General features: G+C 39.8%; 1 protein-coding gene and 1 long non-coding RNA gene across 5 annotated transcripts in view; one reads left to right on the top strand and one right to left on the bottom strand.

Annotated features, from left to right (window-relative positions):
• The window catches only part of LOC146396078 (uncharacterized), a 1,511,729-nt gene that overhangs the window by 614,000 nt on the left and 876,699 nt on the right, over window positions 1-21,030 (bottom strand). The window lies entirely within an intron of this gene.
• Window positions 1,838-19,691, top strand: BZW1 (basic leucine zipper and W2 domains 1). Of its 4 annotated transcripts, none has more exon segments than NM_001244493.1 (12): window positions 1,838-1,917; window positions 3,144-3,217; window positions 5,341-5,517; window positions 8,078-8,172; window positions 8,911-8,976; window positions 9,894-10,029; window positions 10,680-10,789; window positions 10,936-11,106; window positions 12,071-12,217; window positions 13,005-13,143; window positions 16,307-16,429; window positions 16,873-17,443. In NM_001244493.1, coding segments are annotated over 11 exon segments (1,260 nt in total). In that variant the 5' UTR covers window positions 1,838-1,917; window positions 3,144-3,153; the 3' UTR covers window positions 16,905-17,443.

A 21,030-nucleotide genomic window follows, 5' to 3' on the forward strand; every position in this document is an offset into this window, starting at 1 on the left:
GACACAGTGTGTCCAGTCTAACTACTAAAGCATAGAGTTCAGTTGTTCAAAAGCTTCTTCTGCCATGACAACAGCCTACCAACATTTCCCATGCCAGCCCACTGCACCTACTCCCATGGGTACACCCAAAAGCATAGATAAAATAGGCTGCTTGCCACATACAGTTCCTAGTAATCCCCCTCCCTCTCTCACATCCAAAAACATATACCAGAATGCAGATGGGTGAGGATAATCTTATAGATGATTTTCGACCTGCTTTAATTTTTAAAGAAAACAACTTGCTACCTTTAATACGGTTTGGGATCAAAAAGAACTCACTACAACACCCCACAACAGATCAAGAACTATCAATGTCATGGGAAATAAAGGTGAAAAACATTGATCAGAGTTATTCCCGCATTGCCTCAAGTACAAACCAAGGCACTGTTTCAGTGAAGAGAAATGATTTTGGCTGCACTTGGGAAGATTATTCTGGAAGTGTGGAGAAAGGGACAGAACAGTTAGAAAGTTACTGCAAAAGTCGCAGTTAGAGGTCTCTAGTTCAATTAAGATTCATTGAATGGATAAATAAGAAAGATCTTGGTGGCAAGGCAGCATATTATAGCAGTGGAGCCAGACTGCTTGAGTTCAAAACAAGCTCTTCATTCGCTAACTGTATGAACTTGAGCAAGTTACTTGGCCTCTCTATACTTCAATTTTCCTATCTATAAAATGGAACTGGAGTTCTCTTGTGGCACAGTGGGTTAAGATCTGGCATTGTCAATGCTGTGGCCCCAGTCACTGCTGTGTCGTGGTTTGGATCCCTGGTCTGGAAACTTCCACATGCTGCAGGTGTGGCCAAAAAAAAGAGAGAGAGAGAGAAAGAAAAGCTATAAATTAAATGGGGCTAATAATAATTTCTAGATCATAAGGTAGTTTTGAGGATTAAATGAGGTGAATACAGAAAATGCTTAGAAGAATGCATGACACATACCTGCTAAAGTAGCAATTATTTTTATTAGTGAAACGTTTTATTAATTTAGTGGTTCTCATATGTGGTACCTAGACCAGCAGCATCAAGCATCACAAGGAATTGGCTGGAAATGCACATTCCCACACCAGATCTACATACTTCGGGTGAAGCTCAGCAGTGTGTTTTAACAAGTCCTCCAGGGGATTCCGATGATCTCCGAGTCCCCACAACCAACATACTCAAGAGGGAACTACAGAGACCACAGACAAGGATGGCGGTCACATTCGGAGGACCGAGTTTCCTTCCGACACCAATCTGCATTTTCCTCCCTCTTAAGAGAGGCAGTGCACGACCCCACCCAGCCAGCACTGCAAAGCAATGTTGCCTCGCTCCGGACTTAACCTGAGCAAGTTCTGCCAACGCGGGCTGGAGTGGAAGCCAGGTGTAGACACTTTACCAAACTCAGCCTTTGCCCACGAAGGACTCAGGCGCCCCCAGCCCTTGGGCTCCGACTTCCGGCGCTAGAGAAGGAGGTCGGTGGAGAAGGGACTCAGAGCGGACGTGTCCAACTTCCTCGGCACCGGCGGGGGTGGTAGGGAATATTCGTTTTCCTAATCCCTCCGAGTGCCAACTAAGAGACCCGATGATGCGGCGGTGATAGAAAGATGGTCTAATCTAGGATAAACGTCCTGGAAACCTAGAACCCAGTGAGGGAATAAAGAAGCCTTCAAAATCCTCTCGGCTTCCTTCACCTCCTTTCTCATCCCATGCCCCAAAGCCGCGATCAGGGAGGGGCGGGGGAGAGCCCCAGAGGAGGAAATCTCGCGATAGGACACAGACCGGGGCGGGGGTGGCACCTCTTCCCTCCGCCACCTCCTCGCGTTAGTTCCGGTCGCAGAGGAGACACCGCCGCAGTTGCCGCCACCTCCGGGATTTCTGGCTCTTTTCTCTTCGCCTTAAATTCGGTGAGGCGCAGACCTCGCTCATCTTGGGCCGACGTTGTGGCTCCTCGTCGCTGAGCAGAGGGTGAAGGAGGCGGCAGGCCCTGTGCGGCCCAGCTTGGATGGGCCCGGGCGGAGGCCGCCGCATGAGGCCGGACGGGATCCAGGGCCTGGATTCGGGGATCGGGGCCGCCGCCTCAGCGGGGAGGCCGAGGGACGGCTGCCCGGACCGGAACGAGGGTCCTGTGTGTGCCCCGCGGAGGCAGAGGCGGTGGGCGAGGCAGACCCCCCCTCCGGCCCTGCCCGGCCTGGGTAACAAAGCCACCGCGGCCTCTGTTGGGTGATGTACGCGTGGGGGGCTTCCGGCGGGCGGGGCGGAGGAGCCGCCACCACCACTGCGGCCGCCCCCACCGCCGCTGCTTTCGCTGGAGGGCGGGCGGATGTACGGAGCGGCGGGGCCCCCGGCGCGAAGCGCCTCGGCTCCTGTGATCCGCTCGTTGCGGCGGCCGCCTCCGCCGTCGACGGGGTCAGTAGAGAAGGGGCTGCAGACGAGGAGCAGCCCCTACGGCGCCCTGCCTGGGGCTGAGGGGTCCTGGGCGGGGGCAGGTTGTCTGTGGCTCGGCCGGGAGGCACAGGAAGAGTTGGATGGGGAAACACGTGCCGCGGGAGGAGGCTTGGATAGGAGAGTATTGGGCGAAGGAGGCTGGCCTGCTTTCAGGTTCTTTTGAAGGCAGGAGTGGTGCAAGCGGCCTCTGCGGTTACGGGCACGACTTGAGGGGAGGGTAGTGCTGCTCCTCAGATGAAGGGATTCGCCTTCTGACTGTGTCTTTAAATTGATGTACATGTTTTGGATACCTCCTGACTCTGGTGGTCATCTCTGTTTAGCCCTCTTTAGTACTTAGAAGTAATGGAAGATGTAGGCGAGTTTAAAGAGGAACGAGGAAGAGCCTAAACTATGTTTATGATGGGTGATTTGCCACCAGTCACTGTGGCACTGTAAAGTCATTTAAAAGTATCCTTCACATTCCGTCTTTAAAACGGTTTTTGTTTTTTTTTTTTTTTTTTGTAGAAAGAAATGCGGATTTAAAACTTATATTTAGTTCAGGCAAAGGCAGTTCTTTGTGCCTGCCCAGGTCTATTGCTTGTCTGAAAGTTTATGATCTGTGTGGTTTATAAGTCCCTAGACCAAGGTTTGATGCTTTGTTTTTAAAATGCATGTTATTTTTAAGGCTTTATTTTCCCCCCACCAGGGTGTCTTTTATGAATAATCAAAAGCAGCAAAAGCCAACGCTATCAGGCCAGCGTTTTAAAACCAGAAAAAGAGGTAAATACTTGTTTTCATAATATCTCTCTTCAGACCTCCAGAATAACTTTTATATCTTGGCTCCTCTGGCAGACTGTTGCCTAGAAGAGAACCTGAATTTCTAGTTGACTGCCATTTCAAATACACCCTTAATAGTTCCACTGCCTTTAATATGTTTGGTGTCTGTCTGTCTGCGTGTGTGTGTGTGTGTGTGTGTGTGTGTATAATATATATGCAGGCTTGTGGATAGTCTTTACTGTGAAGATAAAGTACCTCAAGAAAAAAGCATGGGCTGCATTTTCACTAGCTAAATTTCATTTAAGCAAATTTTTGCTTGAGAGAAAGGGTTAATTTATAAAAGGAGAGTTCTTACTGTGATTACTAGTTTCACCCAAACTTTGTGTAGATTTGTGAGAGAAAAAAATCAGACTCTAACCCATGGAAGTTAATTGTGGGACAAAGTTCATATTGCAGTGTCTTTTGAAACTATTTCTTCATAGACATAGTAAGAAAAGTATGAGAATTATATTAACTACTTCTGTGTTTTAGTGGATACTTAGATGAATGTTGAATTCTATAGCACGGCACTGAACTAGTGATACAAAGTTAAATGAGATGATCTGAGATATATTTTGTGTTGAGTTTAAAATTTTCCCCCTAAACTTTTCAATGTCACACGTGTTGACCTTATTTTACAAGGAACTTTTGAGGAAATAGAGGACTGGGTAGGCTGCTGGTTAAAAATTGTGTTTTTTCCCTGAATGGCAGACACTTTGAGATCTATATTACAGAATCTTTATAATCTCTAAATGTAGTCTCCCCCATTATAGCCAGAAGACCAAGGAGTGATTTGGTTCTAGTGTTTGCAGATTCATTTAGATTTAAGCCAGTACATTTTCTCGAGAGGAGGAATAGAAGTTGGGAACCAGAGCAGTTCAGCAATAATGGGGGAAAAAAGTCTGTATCCTCAAGTATATAGATTAGTGGTAACACCTTTGTGTAAATATAGTACCAAATAGTTTTATTATTGTTAATATCAGGAAGCAATGTCACTTCCCCAGTTCCAGATTGAGATCATTCATGGCCTCCCAATTCTTGGGTCTGGGTACAATGAGCAGCAACCATCCCATTTTGCCTGGCGCTGAGTAGGGTTCCCAGGGCATAGGCCTTTCAGTCCTAAAAACAAAGTCCTAGGCAAACAGGGAAGAGTCAGGCATCCTAGTGCTGTGTGGAAATCTAACCTAGATAGGGAAATCAGTCCCTATCCTGGAGTGTGTGAGAGCAACTCAGTAAGTAAAGGCTAGGGATGTACTCAAGGCACTGTTTAGAGTGCTTTCTATTTTATTTATATCATTTAATATTCACAACAACTTTGTGAGATAGGCACTACTCTCTTAATCACCACAGTTGCTCAAATTCAGACAATTAAGTGCTCGATTCAGACGATTAATTTAGATCTCGATTTGAACCAGGTAGTTTGAATCCAGAGCCTCTATCCTTAAGTGCTGCACAGTATAGTCTCTTGGTTACCCAGTTTCTCTGGCCTTCAGTTTCTCTCCTGAGTAAGAGTTGAGAATATCTGCTGAGGATTAAAGCAAGTCTTCTACTGCATATTTTGTCATGTATTAGATACTCAATAAATGAAAAATAGTTATTGGAAAGATTACCTTAATAAGTACTAAATGAGTGATTAAAAAAAAAAATAGGAGGTGTTACGGGCATTAAGGAAAATCAGCAGCTCCAGTATTTAGATAAAATTTCACTCTGGAATAAAATTTACCTGAGGTATAGAAGATGTCCTAAATTTCAGAAAAGCTCAGAGGCAATAAAAGCATTCCAGGTGGAAATTGTCTCCTGGTATTAGAAACACACCAGCTCACTTGTGTGAAAAGTAGTAGAAAAGCCACACACTTGTGATTAGGCAGTCCTGCCTTGCACTTGCTGGGGTGAAATTTGCAAAGGATCTATGTCAGTCTCCTGTTGTGTTTGCTTGGTAGTGTTTGTTTTCTCCAGCTGTTGAAATAAGTGAAATTGTGATGAATGTGGTTAATTTATTCAGTAGTTACAGCTTCATAAGATTGTGGTTTCGAAGCATTTTGGTAATAAGCCTTTTAAAACTGAACGTTTTGGGGTTTCCACTCCAGATGAAAAAGAGAGGTTTGACCCTACTCAGTTTCAAGACTGTATTATTCAAGGCTTAACTGAAACTGGTACTGATTTGGAAGCAGTAGCAAAGTTTCTTGATGCTTCTGGAGCAAAACTTGATTACCGCCGATATGCAGAAACACTCTTTGACATTCTGGTGGCCGGCGGAATGCTGGGTAAGTGTCTGGGTTTTGTAGGAAGAGTAATATATGGGGATTATGTAGAACCTAGAATATAAACTATTTTGACAAACCCATCAAATTGGGACGGCTTCATTTCTGTTTTATTATTACTCCTTTAGGATTCCCTCCCTTTTTTTCTTCACAAAATTATAGTAAATTTGCAGCTTTTTTGCTCTGTCTAGCTTTGTATTTTAAATCAGTTACAGAATCATAACCTTTGGGGAAGACTATTCTCTCTCTCTCTTTTTTTTTTTTTTTTTTTTCCTTTTTTGGCTGCACCCACAGCATGTGGAAGTTCCCAGGCCAGGGATCAAACCCCCACTACCAGATCCTTAACACTCTGCACCACAAGAGAATTCTTAGGAAAGACTTTTCTGTCTGATACCCCAGTCCTTGTCCCTACAACATCCCCCATCAGTGATTTTTTTTCCAACCTGTGTTTGTACACTCTCAGTTAATGAAGAAATCCCTATTGTTAGGTCTTACCAAATATACCAACCCTCCATATCCAAGGGTTCCACATCCATGGATTAAACCAGCTGAGGTTCAAAAATATATTACTATCCTCTAACCACATGTAACTAACTATCAGTCACTTAGAATGTGGCTAGTCCAAATTGAGATGTCCTGAAAATATACATTGGATTTTTGAATACCGAAATGTTAAAATCATGATATTTTTGATGTGTTCAAAGTATATCAAAATTAATTTCACCTTTTTTTTTTTCTTTTACTATGGCTACTAGAAGATTTGAAATTACATTATGTGGTTCACATTATATTTCTACTGCATAGAACTGCTCTTATTCTTGCCTTCACTTTCCTCAGCTCAGGATATCTTAACAGAACTGCTACTTAGTTACATATCCTCAGATGATTTTCTAGAGCTCTTTAAGGTATTTCAAAATATTTTCACAAGTAACATTGTATTGACCCTCACAGTCAAGCTGATAGAATCAGAACTCTTATTTGTATACATGCAGAGTGGGGGCTTAGAGAGGCTTCAGTGGCTTGCAGGCAGTCAAACAGTTGCCCCATGGTGAAGCTGGGAACTTAATCGTCATAGGTTCTAATACCTAGTCAAATGAGTGTCTCTTTTACTGTAGTAACGTTTTGTAAAGAATCTTTTTTATTTGGTTTTTGTTTTGTTTTTTTAGGCAAGAAATAGATTTATTAAGATAGGACGCTTGTGAGAAATGCAAGCAGGCAGGCACGGAAGCCCTGCGTAAAGAATCTTTTTTAATAAGGAGATTTTCAAACATATCCTAGAGAAAAATAGTAAAATGGGAAGTTCCCATTGTGGCTCAGTGGTAAGAAACCCAACTAGTTTCCATGAGAACGAGGGTTCAATCCCTGGCCTCAGTGGGTTAAGGATCCAGCATTGCCATGAGCTGTGGTATATAGGTCGCAGACCCGGCTCAGATCTGGTGTGGCTGTGGCATAGGCCAGCAGCTACAGCTCTGATTTGACCCCTAGCCTAGGAACCCCATATGCCGTGAGTGTGGCCCTAAATAAATAAATAAATAAATAATATAAATATAATACACTTCTGACGTGCTACCCAACTTACACTTTTTTTTTTTTTTTTTTTGCTTTTTAGGGCTGCACTTGCAGTATATGAAGTTCCCAGGCTGGGGGTCTAATCGGCCTATGCCACAGCCACAGCACAGCAACGCTGGATCATTAGCCTACTAAGCAAGGTCAGGGTTGGCCCTGCATCCTCATGAATAATAGGTTCGTTACTGCCAAGCCAGTTGTTTGAGGAACTCCCTCAACAATTTTTATTAATCTTCCTCCATCTACTCCACTGACTTCATTCCCCATTCTGTTCCAACTGAGAAATTGTGCTTTCAGATCATCTCAGAGTTTCTATCATTTTATGATGAGAATCCTTATAGAAAATAAGATTGACTGGTATATTATGACATGACGAACTATAATGCTATACACCTGAAACATAAAAATAAATTTTAGGGGAGTTCCCATCGTGGCGCAGTGATTAACGAATCCGATTAGGAACCATGAGGTTGCGGGTTCAATCCCTGCACTTGTTCAGTGGGTTAATGATCCGGCATTACCGTGAGCTGTGGTGTAGGTTGCAGACGAGGCTCCGATCCCCCGTTGCTGTGGCTCTGGCGTAGGCTGGTGGCTACAGCTCCGATTCAACCCCTAGCCTGGAAACCTCCATATGCCGCGGGAGCGGCCCAAGAAATAGCAAAAAGACAAAAAATAAATAAATAAAAAATAAAAATAAATTTTAGGAGTTCCCGTTGTGGCTCAGCAGTAGTGAACCTATCTAGTGGCCATGAGGACACAGGTTTGATCCTTGTCCTCACTCAGTGGGCTGAGGATGTGGCACTGCCATGAGCTGTAGTGTGGGTCACAGTTAGATCCTGTGTCACTGTGGCATAGGCTGGCAGCTACAGCTCTGACTCAAGCCCAAGCCTGGGAACTTCCATGCTGCAGATGTGGCCCTAAAAAGACCAACAAAAAAAATTATAATTACTAATTTTAAATGAAGGTCATTGTAAATTTTTTGTAAAATATACCTTAGCCCCAGGTGGTACACTGGCAGACGACATGATGCGGACAGATGTCTGTGTGTTTGCAGCACAAGAAGACCTAGAGACCATGCAAGCATTTGCTCAGGTAAATTACTAATTTCAGTTAGCTTTTAACTGGCTAGTGTTTATGAAGCAGTCTGCTTTTAAGAGGTTGCTGGTAGAGGTTGAAGGAATTTGAGCTGAAGATTTAGAGATGTTCTTGGTGCAATATGATGATATAGGAACTTGAAAAATGTTTTGAGGAAGACAACGTAGAAAAGTAGAATTAGCTCTTCTTTTCTATCTGTCCCTCTAGAATTAATCCACTTTTTAAAGAAAAGGGTCAGGCTGAAAAAGGAAAATCAGTTCCCTGCCGTGATTTTCATCACTGAGTTATTCTGCATATAGCTTTTTAAAGGTGAATGAGTAATAGGCAGATTAGCTTCTTTATCAGACAAAATTTTACTTGAAAGTTTCATACATAGTTGTGCTGGCATTACTGTAAGCAAAGAATTCAAGTGCATCTAACCTAGGGTTTGTTATCTATGTCATTAGGAAAGTAGAACTATATTTTTTATCATTCTGTCAATAGTCTACAAATGGGTAAAGTGACTTTTTATTTAAGCAATAATTAGTCTTTGATATTTGGCAATAAAATCTTGCGGGGTGGTGATTAAACTTAACTATTATATTGTAGGGTTTAGGAGTTGACAGATTTCTTGAGCTGATAAAAGGTTCATTTCTTTACTGTGGGAGAGGTCTTATTGGCCCTCACCTAGATCTTTCAGCAGTATGCCATTTATATATATGAAGGTATCATTCCATTCCTTTACTGTTTTTATAGGTTTTTAACAAGTTAATCAGGCGCTACAAATACCTGGAGAAAGGTTTTGAAGATGAAGTGAAAAAGGTATGAACAGCAGTATGCTTTGTGAAAAACAAAAGGTTGGGGGTCAAAGAGGGGCATGTGACATCCTGATTCTGCCATGAATTTGAGATAATTTTAGATATTTAGGTAGGCTGTCTTTGAAATGTAGTTTGAGAGGATGTCATCCAGTTTAATTTGCCATACACTGTTTCTTAGCTCTATATCCAAAAAAGTGGCAGAGGTGTAAAAATCAAAGTGCCCTTTGTTCAGAAGCAGGGTAACAGATCAGAGTTAAACACATTGAGAAAGAGAAATTTAACATAATTGTTCTTTGAGTCTTAGACATTCTACATATAGGTGTATGGAAAATTTGGTAATGTTAACACTAACATTGAGGGAGTTCCCGTCGTGGTGCAGGGGAAATGAATCCCACTAGGAGCCATAGATTGCGGGTTAGATCCCTGTTCTCACTCAGTGTGTTAAGGATCTGGCGTTGCCGTGAGCTGTGGTGTAGGTCACAGATGTGGCTTGGATCCTGCGTTGCTGTGGCTGTGGTGTACGCTGGCAGCTGTAGTGCTGATTGGATCCCTAGCCTGGGAACCTCCATATGCCATGGGTACGGCCCTAAAAAGCAAAAAAAAAAAAAAATATATATATATATATATATATATATATGTAATGTGTGTGTGTGTAGTAACATTTAATAAGTTCAAGGCACTATCCTAATTATTAACTTATTTAGTATTCACAAAAGCCCTGTGAGACAAGTTTCATTTATATCTGAGGAAACTGAGAGGAAGTAACTTGCCCAGGATCAGTCAGCTAGTGAGTGATGTAACCGAGATACAAACTTGAATGGATAGGCCCCAGAGCCCAGTTTTAATCAATGTAATATGCTTTACTACTTCTCCTTATATAATGCAATTGTTCTTTTAACTCTTATCTATTTACTTTTATAGCTGCTGCTGTTCTTAAAGGGTTTTTCAGAGTCGGAGAGGAACAAGCTGGCTATGTTGACTGGTGTTCTTCTGGCTAATGGAACACTTAATGCATCCATTCTTAATAGCCTTTATAATGAGAACTTGGTTAAAGAAGGTAATCAATCAACCTTTAGTAAAGGATGATCTTTAGTTGGCTGAGGGTAGAGCAAAGCATGAAAGATGAACTGATAGAATATAGCTTATGCAGATTTTGTGTACCTTTGGCATCTAGGCTTAATGACTTTCTTTAGCAAATATCCAGGGTCTAGACAAAATGTGACTGATTATAAAACAAAAAGAAATGTCATAGAAACGCAGAGAGAAATTAATTCAATTGGGAGAATAGAGAAAATGATCTTGGGAGAAATGGGAAGCTGAAAAAGAAATAAGTTCCCTTTTGTTGTTTCCATAGTTAAATTATTCTGTATAGTAATTTTAAAGCTAACTTTTTTTTTTACTGCTTAGAGTACTATTTAACATGCCTTATTTTAACTCTCATAACAACCCTGTCAAGTGTAAGAACTGTTACCCTCATTTTACACATTAGAAAACCGTTTAACCTGACTAACAATACATGACTGGCAAACAGATAGGAAGAGAACTTGGAGTGGCGTGGTAGGCAGTGAGTGGCAGGGGGAAGTTCAGGAGTAAGTTTGGGGATAAAGTGACTAAGTCTTCTGGTGGCACCTCAGAGGAAGGAAATGGAGATAGAGTAGTTGAAATCCAGGAGGGTAGTTCTGTTAAATAAGCTCTTTTGTTCTACAGGGGTTTCAGCAGCTTTTGCTGTAAAGCTCTTTAAATCATGGATAAATGAAAAAGATATCAATGCAGTAGCTGCAAGTCTTCGGAAAGTGAGCATGGATAACAGACTGATGGTTTGTAACTTTTCATTGTTCACGTTCTTGCCAACACTTCAGCAAAGTGTAATAGGCAACTTTCCCATTTCTAATTTGTAAAAAGAGAAAAGTGGTTTTCTTAATTTGATTTGAAGACCATTAACCAGATTAAGTTTTTCTTTCAGGAACTTTTTCCTGCCAATAAACAAAGCGTTGAACACTTCACGAAGTATTTTACTGAGGCAGGCTTGAAAGAACTTTCGGAATATGTTCGGAATCAGCAAACCATAGGAGCTCGTAAGGAACTCCAGAAAGAACTTCAAGAACAGATGTCCCGTGGTGATCCATTTAAGGATGTAAGATATTTTTGTTTGAACAGTCTTTTTTTTTTTTTTTGTCTTTTTGCTATTTATTGGGCCGCTTTTGCGGCATATGGAGGTTTCCAGGCTAGGGGTCCAATCGGAGCTGTAGCTGCCGGCCTACGCCAGAGCCACAGCAACGCGGGATCCGAGCCGCGCCTGCAACCTACACCACAGCTCACAGCAACGCCAGATCGTTAACCCACTGAGCAGGGGCAGGGACCGAACCCGCAACCTCATGGTTCCTAGTCGGATTCGTTAACCACTGTGCCACGACGGGAACCCCTGTTTGAACAGTCTTTATATGGCTAAGTTTCTGGCAAAGAAAATTTTTCACTCATTTGAGAAACTTTTAAAGTATTTCACCATATAGAATGTTATGCTGAGGCTTTATTTACATCCATCATCTTCTTTTTCTTTTCTTTTCTTTTTTTTGTTTTGTTTTGTTTTTGTTTTTGTTTTTTGTCTTTAATCTTTTTAGGACCACATCTATGACATATGGAGACTCCCAGGCTAGGAGTCAAATCAGAGCTGTAGCCACAGCAACACTGGATCCTTAAACTGCTGAGCAAGGCCAGGGATCGAATCCACAGCTTTCATGGTTCCTAGTCAGATTTGCTTCCACTTTGCCACAACGGGAACTCCTGCCTCAGTCTTTTTCATATTCATTGCCTTATGGGTACCCAGAAATCATAACACTTGGGGATTTCATAGGGTACAAGCCAGTAGACAGCCCTTCTGTTTCCATCTTGGTCTTGGGTAGTTTACTTACGTGTAATTTAAGGTTTGAACTAGAAGTCCATTCCATCTCATTGTGAAAGTTCTGTAATAATATGTAGTCTTGTGGTCATTGCTAGATGCATGGGAAAGTGTTTACGGTATTTTTGTAAAAGGTCTAAGTTTGATATGTGTATCTACATATCAAAACACATTTCTGTACTAAATTTGGATTCTTTTGCAGATAATTTTGTATGTCAAGGAGGAGATGAAAAAAAACAACATCCCAGAACCCGTTGTCATCGGAATTGTGTGGTCCAGTGTAATGAGCACTGTGGAATGGAACAAAAAAGAGGAGCTTGTAGCAGAGCAAGCCATTAAGCACTTGAAGGTATTAGAACTATGCCTTGATAAAATATTCCTCTTTTAAGTGGGGATAAGTGAGTTGTCAGTGTTTTTTTTCTAAAAGGATTTATCACATCCTGTGGGTCCCAGGGATAAACCATCAGTAAGTAGACAAATAACTTATTAACTATTGATGATAATCTTTTAAAAAATCCGACTTGGGCTTTCTCTGGCTCAAAGGTTAAAAATAAATACATGTTTTAAAATAGTTTAAGCTTGTAATTTGGTGTTTGCTTTTGAGAGAATATTGGAAAATACAATTCTTTATTATTTTATTATTTAATTCTTTGTTATTAATTATTATTTTTAATTAAAATATTAGCATTGTATTGACAGTTATCTGGAATCCTTGGTGTAGTATTGCTTTTTGACTTTAGTACTTAATAGATTTTTCTGCTTTACTGTTTTTTAGGGGGTTTTTTTGTTTTGTTTTGTTTTGCCATTTCTTGGGCCACTCCTGGGGCATATGGAGGTTCCCAGGCTAGGGGTCCAATCAGAGCTGTAGCTACCAGCCTACGCCAGAGCCACAGCAACCTACACCACAGCTCACAGCAACACGGGATCATTAACCCACTGAGCAAGGGCAGGGATCAAACCCGCAACCTCATGGTTCCTAGTTGGATTCATTAATCACTGCGCCACAACGGGAACTCCTTGGGGTTTAACTTCCACTAAATAGAATATAATTCACTGTGAGTGTAATCTTTTAGGAATTTGTAATGGATGGTCATCATACTAAATGACTAAATCTTTTCTCCCTTCTCTTAAAAAAGCAATACAGCCCTCTACTTGCTGCCTTTACAACTCAAGGTCAGTCTGAGCTGACTCTGTTACTGAAGATTCAAGAGTATTGCTATGACAACATTCATTTCATGAAAGCCTTCCAGAAAATAGTGGTGCTTTTTTATAAAGGTAATTTTTTTTTTATTAAAGAATAGTTGATTTATAACATTGTACCAATATCTGCTGTGCAGCAAGGTGACCCAGTTACATGTGTGTGCGTGCACGCGTGTGTATGTGTACACATTCTTTTTCTTTTTCTTATAGTATCTTCCATTATGGTCTGTCCCAAGAGATTAGATATAGTTCCCTGTGCTATACAATAGGACCTTATTGTTATCCATTCTAAATGTAATACTTTGCATCTACCAACCCCAAACTCCCAGTCCATCCCACTCTCTCTCCCCTAGCAACCACAAGTCTGTTCTCCGTCTCTGAGTCTGTTTATGTTTTGTAGATAGGTTCATTTGTGCTGTATTTTAGGTTCCACATATAAGTTATATCATATGGTATTTGTCTTTATCTTCCTAATTCACTTAGTATGAGAATATCTAGTTGTATCCATGTTGCTGCAGATGGCATTATTTCGTTCTCTTATGGCCAGGTAGTGTTCCATTGTGTATATATACCACATCTTAATCCATTCATCTGTCAATGGACATTTAGGTTTCCCTGTCTTAGCTGTTGGAAATAGTGCTTGGTTATTGTGAACATGGGGGTGCATGTATCTTTTTGAATTATAGCTTTGTCTGAATTTAAGCCCAGGAGTGGGATTGCTGGGTCATATGGTAATTATATATTCAGTTTCTGAGGAACCTTGATACTGTTGTCCATAATGGTTATACCAGTTTACATTCCCAACAACAGTATAGGAGAGTTCCCTTTTCTCCACACTCTACCCAGCATTTGTTATCTTTAGACTTCTTAATGATGGCCATTCGGACTGTCGTGAGGTGGTACCTCATCATAGCTTTGATTTGTATTTCTCTAATAATTAGTAATGTTGAGAATATTTTTAATGTGCCTACTAGGCATCCATATGCCTTCTTTGGAGAAATATATATTTAAGTCTTCTGCCCATTTTTCCATTTGGTTGTTTTTGTTGTTGTTGAGTTGTATGAGTTGTTTGTATTATTTTTTTCTATTGCCCTGAGAGACTCACCTAATAAAATGTTTGTAGGGTTTTATTATGTCAGAGAATGTTTTTTATCTATGTTCTCTTCTAGGAGTTTTATGGTTTCATGACTTACATTTAAGTCTTTAAGTTTTTAAGTCATTTTGAGTTTATTTTTTTGTATGCATGGTGTGAGGATGTGTTCTAGTTTCACTGATTTACATGCAGCTATCTTGTTTTTCCAGCACCATTTGCTGAAAAGACTGTCTTTTTCCTATTTTATATTCTTGCTTCCTTTGTCAAAGATTAATTGACCATAGGTGTCTGGGCTCTCTGTTCTGGTCTGTTGATCTGTTTGTCTGTTTTTGTACTAAAGGTAATTTAAATTTTGAATTTTGTGAATAGATTTAACAAAAATCTTAGAAAACTCAAAATAATTTGAATGAGTAGTTCTCTGAATATTAGCACCCTAAAATAATTTACTCTAATCACAGAACTGAGTTGTCTAATTTAATTTGGTACTTTGTAGTGAATTACTGTCTCTAAACCTAAAAAAAAAATCTCTAAACCTTATTAACAAATTAAAATCTACAGCCTTCTTGATAAGGTCTCAATCTTTACCTCCTGTACTCTACCAGTCTTCCCCAGACACATGATTTGGTTGGTAGCTATATTTTAAACTTAGAGATCTACCTGCATCCCTGGAATACTTTTTTTTTTTTTTTTCTTTTTTCTTTTTTTGTTTTAAGCATAGGGTAATAGGCTTTCCCGTCGTGGTTCAGTGGTTAACAAGTCCAACTAGGAACCATGAGGTTGCAGGTACATCCCTGGCCTCGATCAGTGGGTTAAGGATCTGGCATTGCCGTGAGCTGTGGTATAGGTTGCAGATACGTCTTGGATCCCACATTGCTGTGGCTGTGGTGTAGGCTGGTGGCTACAGCTCCAATTAGACCCCTAGCCTGGGAACTTCCATATGCCATGGGTACAGCCCTAAAAAAGACAAAGACGTGGAGTTCCTGTCGTGGCGCAGTGATTAACGAATCCGACTAGGAACCATGAGGTTGCGGGTTCGATCCCTGGCCTTGCTCAGTGGGTTAATGATCCGGCGTTGCCGTGAGCTGTGGTGTAGGTTGCAGACACGCCTCAGATCCCACGTTGCTGTGGCTCTGGCATAGGTCAGCAGCTACAGCTCTGATTGGACCCCTAGCCTGGGAACCTCCATATGCCGCGGGAGCAGCCCAAGAAATGGCAAAAAGACCAAAAAAAAAAAAAAAAAAAAAGACAAAAAGATGATAAAAAATATGTGGACCGCTTTTCTTTTTTTTCTTTTTTTTTTTTTTTTTTTTTTTTTCTTAGGGCCACTCCTGCAGCATATATGGAAGTTTCTAGAGCTACAGCTGCCAGCCTGCAACACTGGATCCTTAACCCACTGAGCAAGGCCAGGGATCAAACCCACATCCTCACAGATACTAGTTTGTTTCTACTGAGCCACAACAAGAACTCCCTTTTTTTCTTTTAAATAAAATTACAGAACCATTTATAGGTGACTCTCCTGTGCCTTGTAGAGTGTTTAAACAGCATCCGGGGCATCTGCAAGAATGTTTGTAAACATTGTCTGCTGTCCCCAAGGGATAAAATTGCCTTCAGTTGAGAGAATCACTGGGTTTTGTTTGTTTTGCTTTGTTTTTTTTTTTCTTTAGGACTGCACTCGAGGCATGTGGAAGTTCCCAGTCTAGGGGTCACATTGGAGCTATAGCTGTCGGTCTACACCACAGCCACAGAATGCAGGATCTGAACCACATCTGTGACCTACACCACAGATCATGGCAATGTCGGATTCCCAACCCACTGAGCGAGGCCAGAGATCAAACCCACATCTTCACGGATACTAGTCAGTCGGATTTGTTTCCACTGTGCCACAACAGGAACTCCCAAAAGGTTTCTTAATATAGGGTTCTCATTTCATCTTCTCTCCTTTTCTTTAAAAATTAATTTGTTGAAGAAACCAATTAAGAGAGTGTTCTGAATGCAGATGTATTTTGTAAGAAAAATAATTGTTTTTACTTTTACTTTACTTTTTGCCATGCAGGCATTTGTACCTTAGGGGGTTTCTAACTGCCTTAGTTAGAGAACTACTATATGAAAATTCCTCAGATGTAAAGGTTGCTCTCTTCTTTATAGCTGAAGTCCTGAGTGAAGAACCCATTCTGAAGTGGTATAAAGATGCACATGTCGCAAAGGGGAAAAGTGTCTTCCTTGAGCAAATGAAAAAGTTTGTAGAGTGGCTCAAAAATGCTGAAGAAGGTAATAAGTCTTTTCATTTCTGAGATTTGTTTGGTAAAGCCTGAGAACTAATTTCAGTGTGGCCAAGAATGTATCCATACATGCTGCCTTCTTTCATTCGAGTACTATTTGTACCTAGGGTACAGATTTTTGTTCATTTATGACAGACCTGCAGAAACTTATTAACTTTAGGGGAGGCGAAGAAAACTAGACCTCAGGTATTTTGATGGCTTGGCTATAATATTAACAATATTAACAATTAGGAAAATTGAAATTTTTGAGAATTTTTAATAAACATCTATGAAGTTTGATGTTTATAATTGAATACTTTTTAACATCCCCATTCATACAAGTGGGGCATTATTAACAAAATTCCATAAGTAAAGAAGTTTTAACATTATAAATGGGAACTTTTGCTTTCCGATAATCATATAATACTTGACTGCATTTTTCCCTTTTTCTAGAATCTGAGTCTGAAGCTGAAGAAGGTGACTGAATTTTGAAACCACACCCTCAGTAAAGCAAACAGGAGTTGTAGATAAAATGTCATGTCTCATGTGTCCTGGTTCTTACATCTTCCTACCTCCCTATATCAAGCATGATATAAGGGCTTTCATGGCAAATTTTATTTTAACTGTTTCTATGGTTACTGGAAATGTTGGATTTAGTTTCTAAAACCATGTTTTAAGTAGCTACAGGAGCTATAGATTTGAATCTAATGTTGCATTAGTCTTTTCAGTTATCTTCTACCTCCTGTATTTTCTACTGATAATAATGTAATTTAAGGACTTCCACAATGAACAGTTCACTTTATTCCCTGGGTTTTCTATATGAACAGTTTTCAAGATATGATTTGGTTAAAAATAATTTGTTATAAAAATTCTGTTTGCAAATTAAACTGTAAAAGTATCCAAAAGTCTCAGAAGGCAGTGATTTGTGTGATAATTTGGTATGCCCGAAGCCCTGCTTATCAATGAAAATCTCATATACAGTTGAATTCATTACCATGAATCTTGAGTATTTGGACCATTGCTTGCATGTTAATATTTTCTCGCGTTTTTAATCCTAGATGTACTTGAGCTCAATTGTCTGCTCTCTGATTTTCTTTCCTTAAAATGGAGAACAAACTTGAAAGTGAAGTCTTGAGGGAATTGTATGTGGCATAGGTGGTGGGAAAAAAAAGTTGAGCTTTTTCCCATTGAGAAACTTCTGCATTCAGTTTATATCTTTACAGACAAAATAAATGAGTATTTTGGAGTTCCCATCGTGGCTCATCAGAAATGAATCTGACTAGCATCCATGAGGATGCAGGTTCAATCTCCGGCCTCACTCAGTGGTGTATTAAGGATCTGGCATTGCCACGAGCTGTGGTGTAGGTCGCAGATGTGGCTCGGATCTGGTGTTGCTGTGGCTGTGGTGTAGGCTGGCAGCTACAGCTCCTATTAGACCGCTAGCCGGGGAACCTCCAAATGCCTCGGGTGTGGCCCTAAAAAGACAAAAGACAAAAAAAACAACAACAAAAAAAGAGGTCCTTTTTCATTCAATCATTTTCAAATATGTCTTAGAAAAGTCGCATCATATTAAGTATTTTACACTTCTCACGCACTTAGATTGGTAAGAAAGGACTCATAGTGCAGGTAAAGTAAATGTACTAAACCCAGAAAATTGTTGAAAGAAAAGTGGTGGACATGTTCTATTTGAAACGCTAAATATAGCTCCTATTTCCTCTTGGCTTAAAATAATGCAAAGAAGTGCAGTGATAATGTATTCTTACTTGATCATACTGGACCAGCTTCATTCTCTTCACAGATTCACTTATGACTCAAGCATCTGACTATTAACTTTGTTGCCAGTTTTTAAAAGTTGCCAGAAGCCAAATCTCTCTTCTGTACAGTTGATCGATTTATTTTAATGGCTGCCTTTGAATTTCCGTCTTTCTTTTCTTGTTGGTTCTCATCTATATATGTAGTCATTAGAAAAGAAAGTGTGGCCACGCTTTTTGGTGGAAAGACTTAGTTTTAAATGTGAACGTTTTGAAAATTTTTTTGATTGGTGAAAGAAATGAAACTGGAATAATGCAACTAGAGACTAATTGATATTGCCCCTATCAAAGGTGCCATTCTTATGAGCCAAGAATTTGGTGTTTAAAAGTTCATCTTGAGGAAATAACATGTAATAAAGTTTGAAGTAAAGATACAATAACCTTATGAAGAAGAGCATTATAACTGATCATATTGTGAATGGACTGAAATTGTTAAATGAATAACTTGATAAAGCTCTCATGCACAGGCAAAATGTATTCAGTTGGTTTCTACATAGTGATCTGCTTTTACTTTGTAATTTGTAGTCCTCAAAAGGCTTTTTTTTTTTTTTAAATAAAGTCCATCCTTACGCTTAGGTTTATGTAGGTCAGTCCTTTTTAATTTTTTATTTTTTTGTAAATTCCATATTAACACCTAGTGGTAATTGTATATTCTGTGTTCCTATGTCTCTACTGTGTAAGCATTAAATAATTGTTCTTTTCGTCCTTAATGACTCTCAAACTGGAAACACCTACATGGAATTCTGATGTAGCGGCAACCACATGAACATTTCTACAACCAAATCATCGCATGTTACTGCAGTACAGTGTACCCTGTTTATTATATACTGTGTATAGTGAAAGAGTGTGTAGTCTTCCAGAACTACATTATGATCTTTGATGATAGAGTTTTTACCTTCATAATGACAAAGCAGTGTTTAACTTACTACAATATTATATAATATGGATAAGTCACCTGTGACAGTATAGTGTAAAGAAAGGGAATGCTTTCTAAAAAGACTTAGCAGATTTTCATTTTGAATTTTAAGTGGCGATTTTAAAATTCAGCTGCCAGTGCCAACCTCTGGCCTCAGATATGTAATTCTTAATATAGATGTTAAAATTGTACTTGTAATTATGATCAGATAAATGTTAATTGATTTTCCTAACTTGGTGTCGGTTTCTAAGGATAAGTCTCCTTTTAGATGCCATAATTAAATATGTGTTTAGAGCTGATCATAAGTTTCTTAATTATTCTGGGAGCATTGTCCTAAAGACATTTTTTATTATGTTCTTAATGAAATTGCCAAATGCCAACAGGATATTCTGACAGCGTAATAATGGTGGGGAGAAGAAATGCATGTGACTGAGAGATTTACTTCTGATTCAGTGTTTCTTAGATCTTTTCTCATCAACCTGACCCTTGAAACCTTTAAAACTTTTTTTTAAAAATAGCGCCCCAATAAATTTTAATATCATAGATATGCTGTATATGTATTGTATCTGCTTTATATATTAAAAGAGTGGAGGGGGGCGGGTTTGGTCCTACTTGGTGGTGACACAACTCCCATTTGATAATGCATGCCCTAATATCTTTTTTTAAAGGGGAGGGGACCTAGTGATAGACATTTGCATTGGCAGGCGTCTTTATGTATGTCCATATCCTGAGTGGTATTTTTTTCTTCCAGTGTCGCTGGAAAATAGAGAAAGTTTATTTTCTGCCAGTCACCACCTTTGAACAGTTGTGCTTTATACCCTTCCCACCGTAGGTATCAGGCAAATCATTTCCATTGGCTTTGGAGGTCTTAATAGATTCTTACTTAGTTATAAATGCATTCAGGTCTCTTCTCATCTATAAAAAAAAATCAATTAAAATCCTAGATGAATGGTTTATTTCAAAGTTGTTGGTTCTAACACTTTAATAAATGGTATTGAAATTTTCCTGATGAATCTATCATATTCAAGTAGGTTGCTTACAGGAACTGATAGAACAATTGGTTGGCTTCAAATGTAACAGATGCCAACGTTTTAATGTACATTATTACTCAGGCTACTGAATTACCCTTGTAAAAAGATTTCCTCAGAGGCTATTAGTTGTCGTGTAAAATGGGATAATAAGCATTTCTGTGAGGGTTTTGTAAAGTATTAGTCCCCTAATATTGACGGAGAATATATATCTATTTCACCAGCCTACTGAGTTTTAATAGTTTAAAATACAATTATTAGGAAGTAAGTTTTTGGAGTTCCCACTGTGGCACAACAGATCAGTGGCATCTCTGCAGCACCTGGATGCAGGCTCAGTCCCCAGCCCAGCACAGTGGGTTAAAAGATGTGGCATAGAACACAACTGCAGCTCAGATCTGATCCCTGGCCTGGAATTCCATATGCTGCAGGAGAGCCAAAAATGAAAACAAAGTTTTTTTAACAGTTTCCTTGTGGCGCAGTGGGTTAAGGATCAGATGTCATCACTGCAGTGGCTTGGTATGCTGCTGTGGTGCAGGTTCCATCCTGAATTTGTAATTGGCCTTTGAAGACCTGAATTGCAACGGATTTGTACCTAAACACAAATCTGATGGATAACCGTATGAAACTTGGTGTATAGGGCTTCCCAACTCCCTTTCCCTCCCCACTTTTATCCCTCTCTATGTGTTACTTGCCATATTAAATCCAGTCATTTTAATTCTCCAATGCACTTTTTATCCTTATTCTAAGATTATCATTTCAGCTCTTAATGAATTAAAAAGAGTGAGGCTGCTTTTAAATTCACTCAATCACTGTCATCTTAGTAACTTAATAACCGTAGTTAAAGTAAAAGCTCAAC

This window comes from Sus scrofa, chromosome 15, assembly GCF_054392235.1.
Source record: "Sus scrofa isolate SSC_HxYL_T2T_F1_AM1 chromosome 15, Sscrofa_HxYL_maternal_Yorkshire_Landrace_v2.0, whole genome shotgun sequence".
Classification (NCBI taxonomy): Eukaryota; Metazoa; Chordata; class Mammalia; order Artiodactyla; family Suidae; genus Sus; species Sus scrofa.

Bases quoted from the DNA above. Each gene is read 5' to 3' on its own strand.
- BZW1 (XM_084997942.1), top strand. From the start codon at position 2,334: ATGTACGGAGCGGCGGGGCCCCCGGCGCGAAGCGCCTCGGCTCCTGTG. The intron at 2,420-3,143 runs GTCAGTAGAGAA...TCCCCCCACCAG, and splicing joins CCGCCTCCGCCGTCGACGGG to GGTGTCTTTTATGAATAATC. The intron at 10,030-10,679 runs GTAATCAATCAA...TTTGTTCTACAG, and splicing joins TGAGAACTTGGTTAAAGAAG to GGGTTTCAGCAGCTTTTGCT.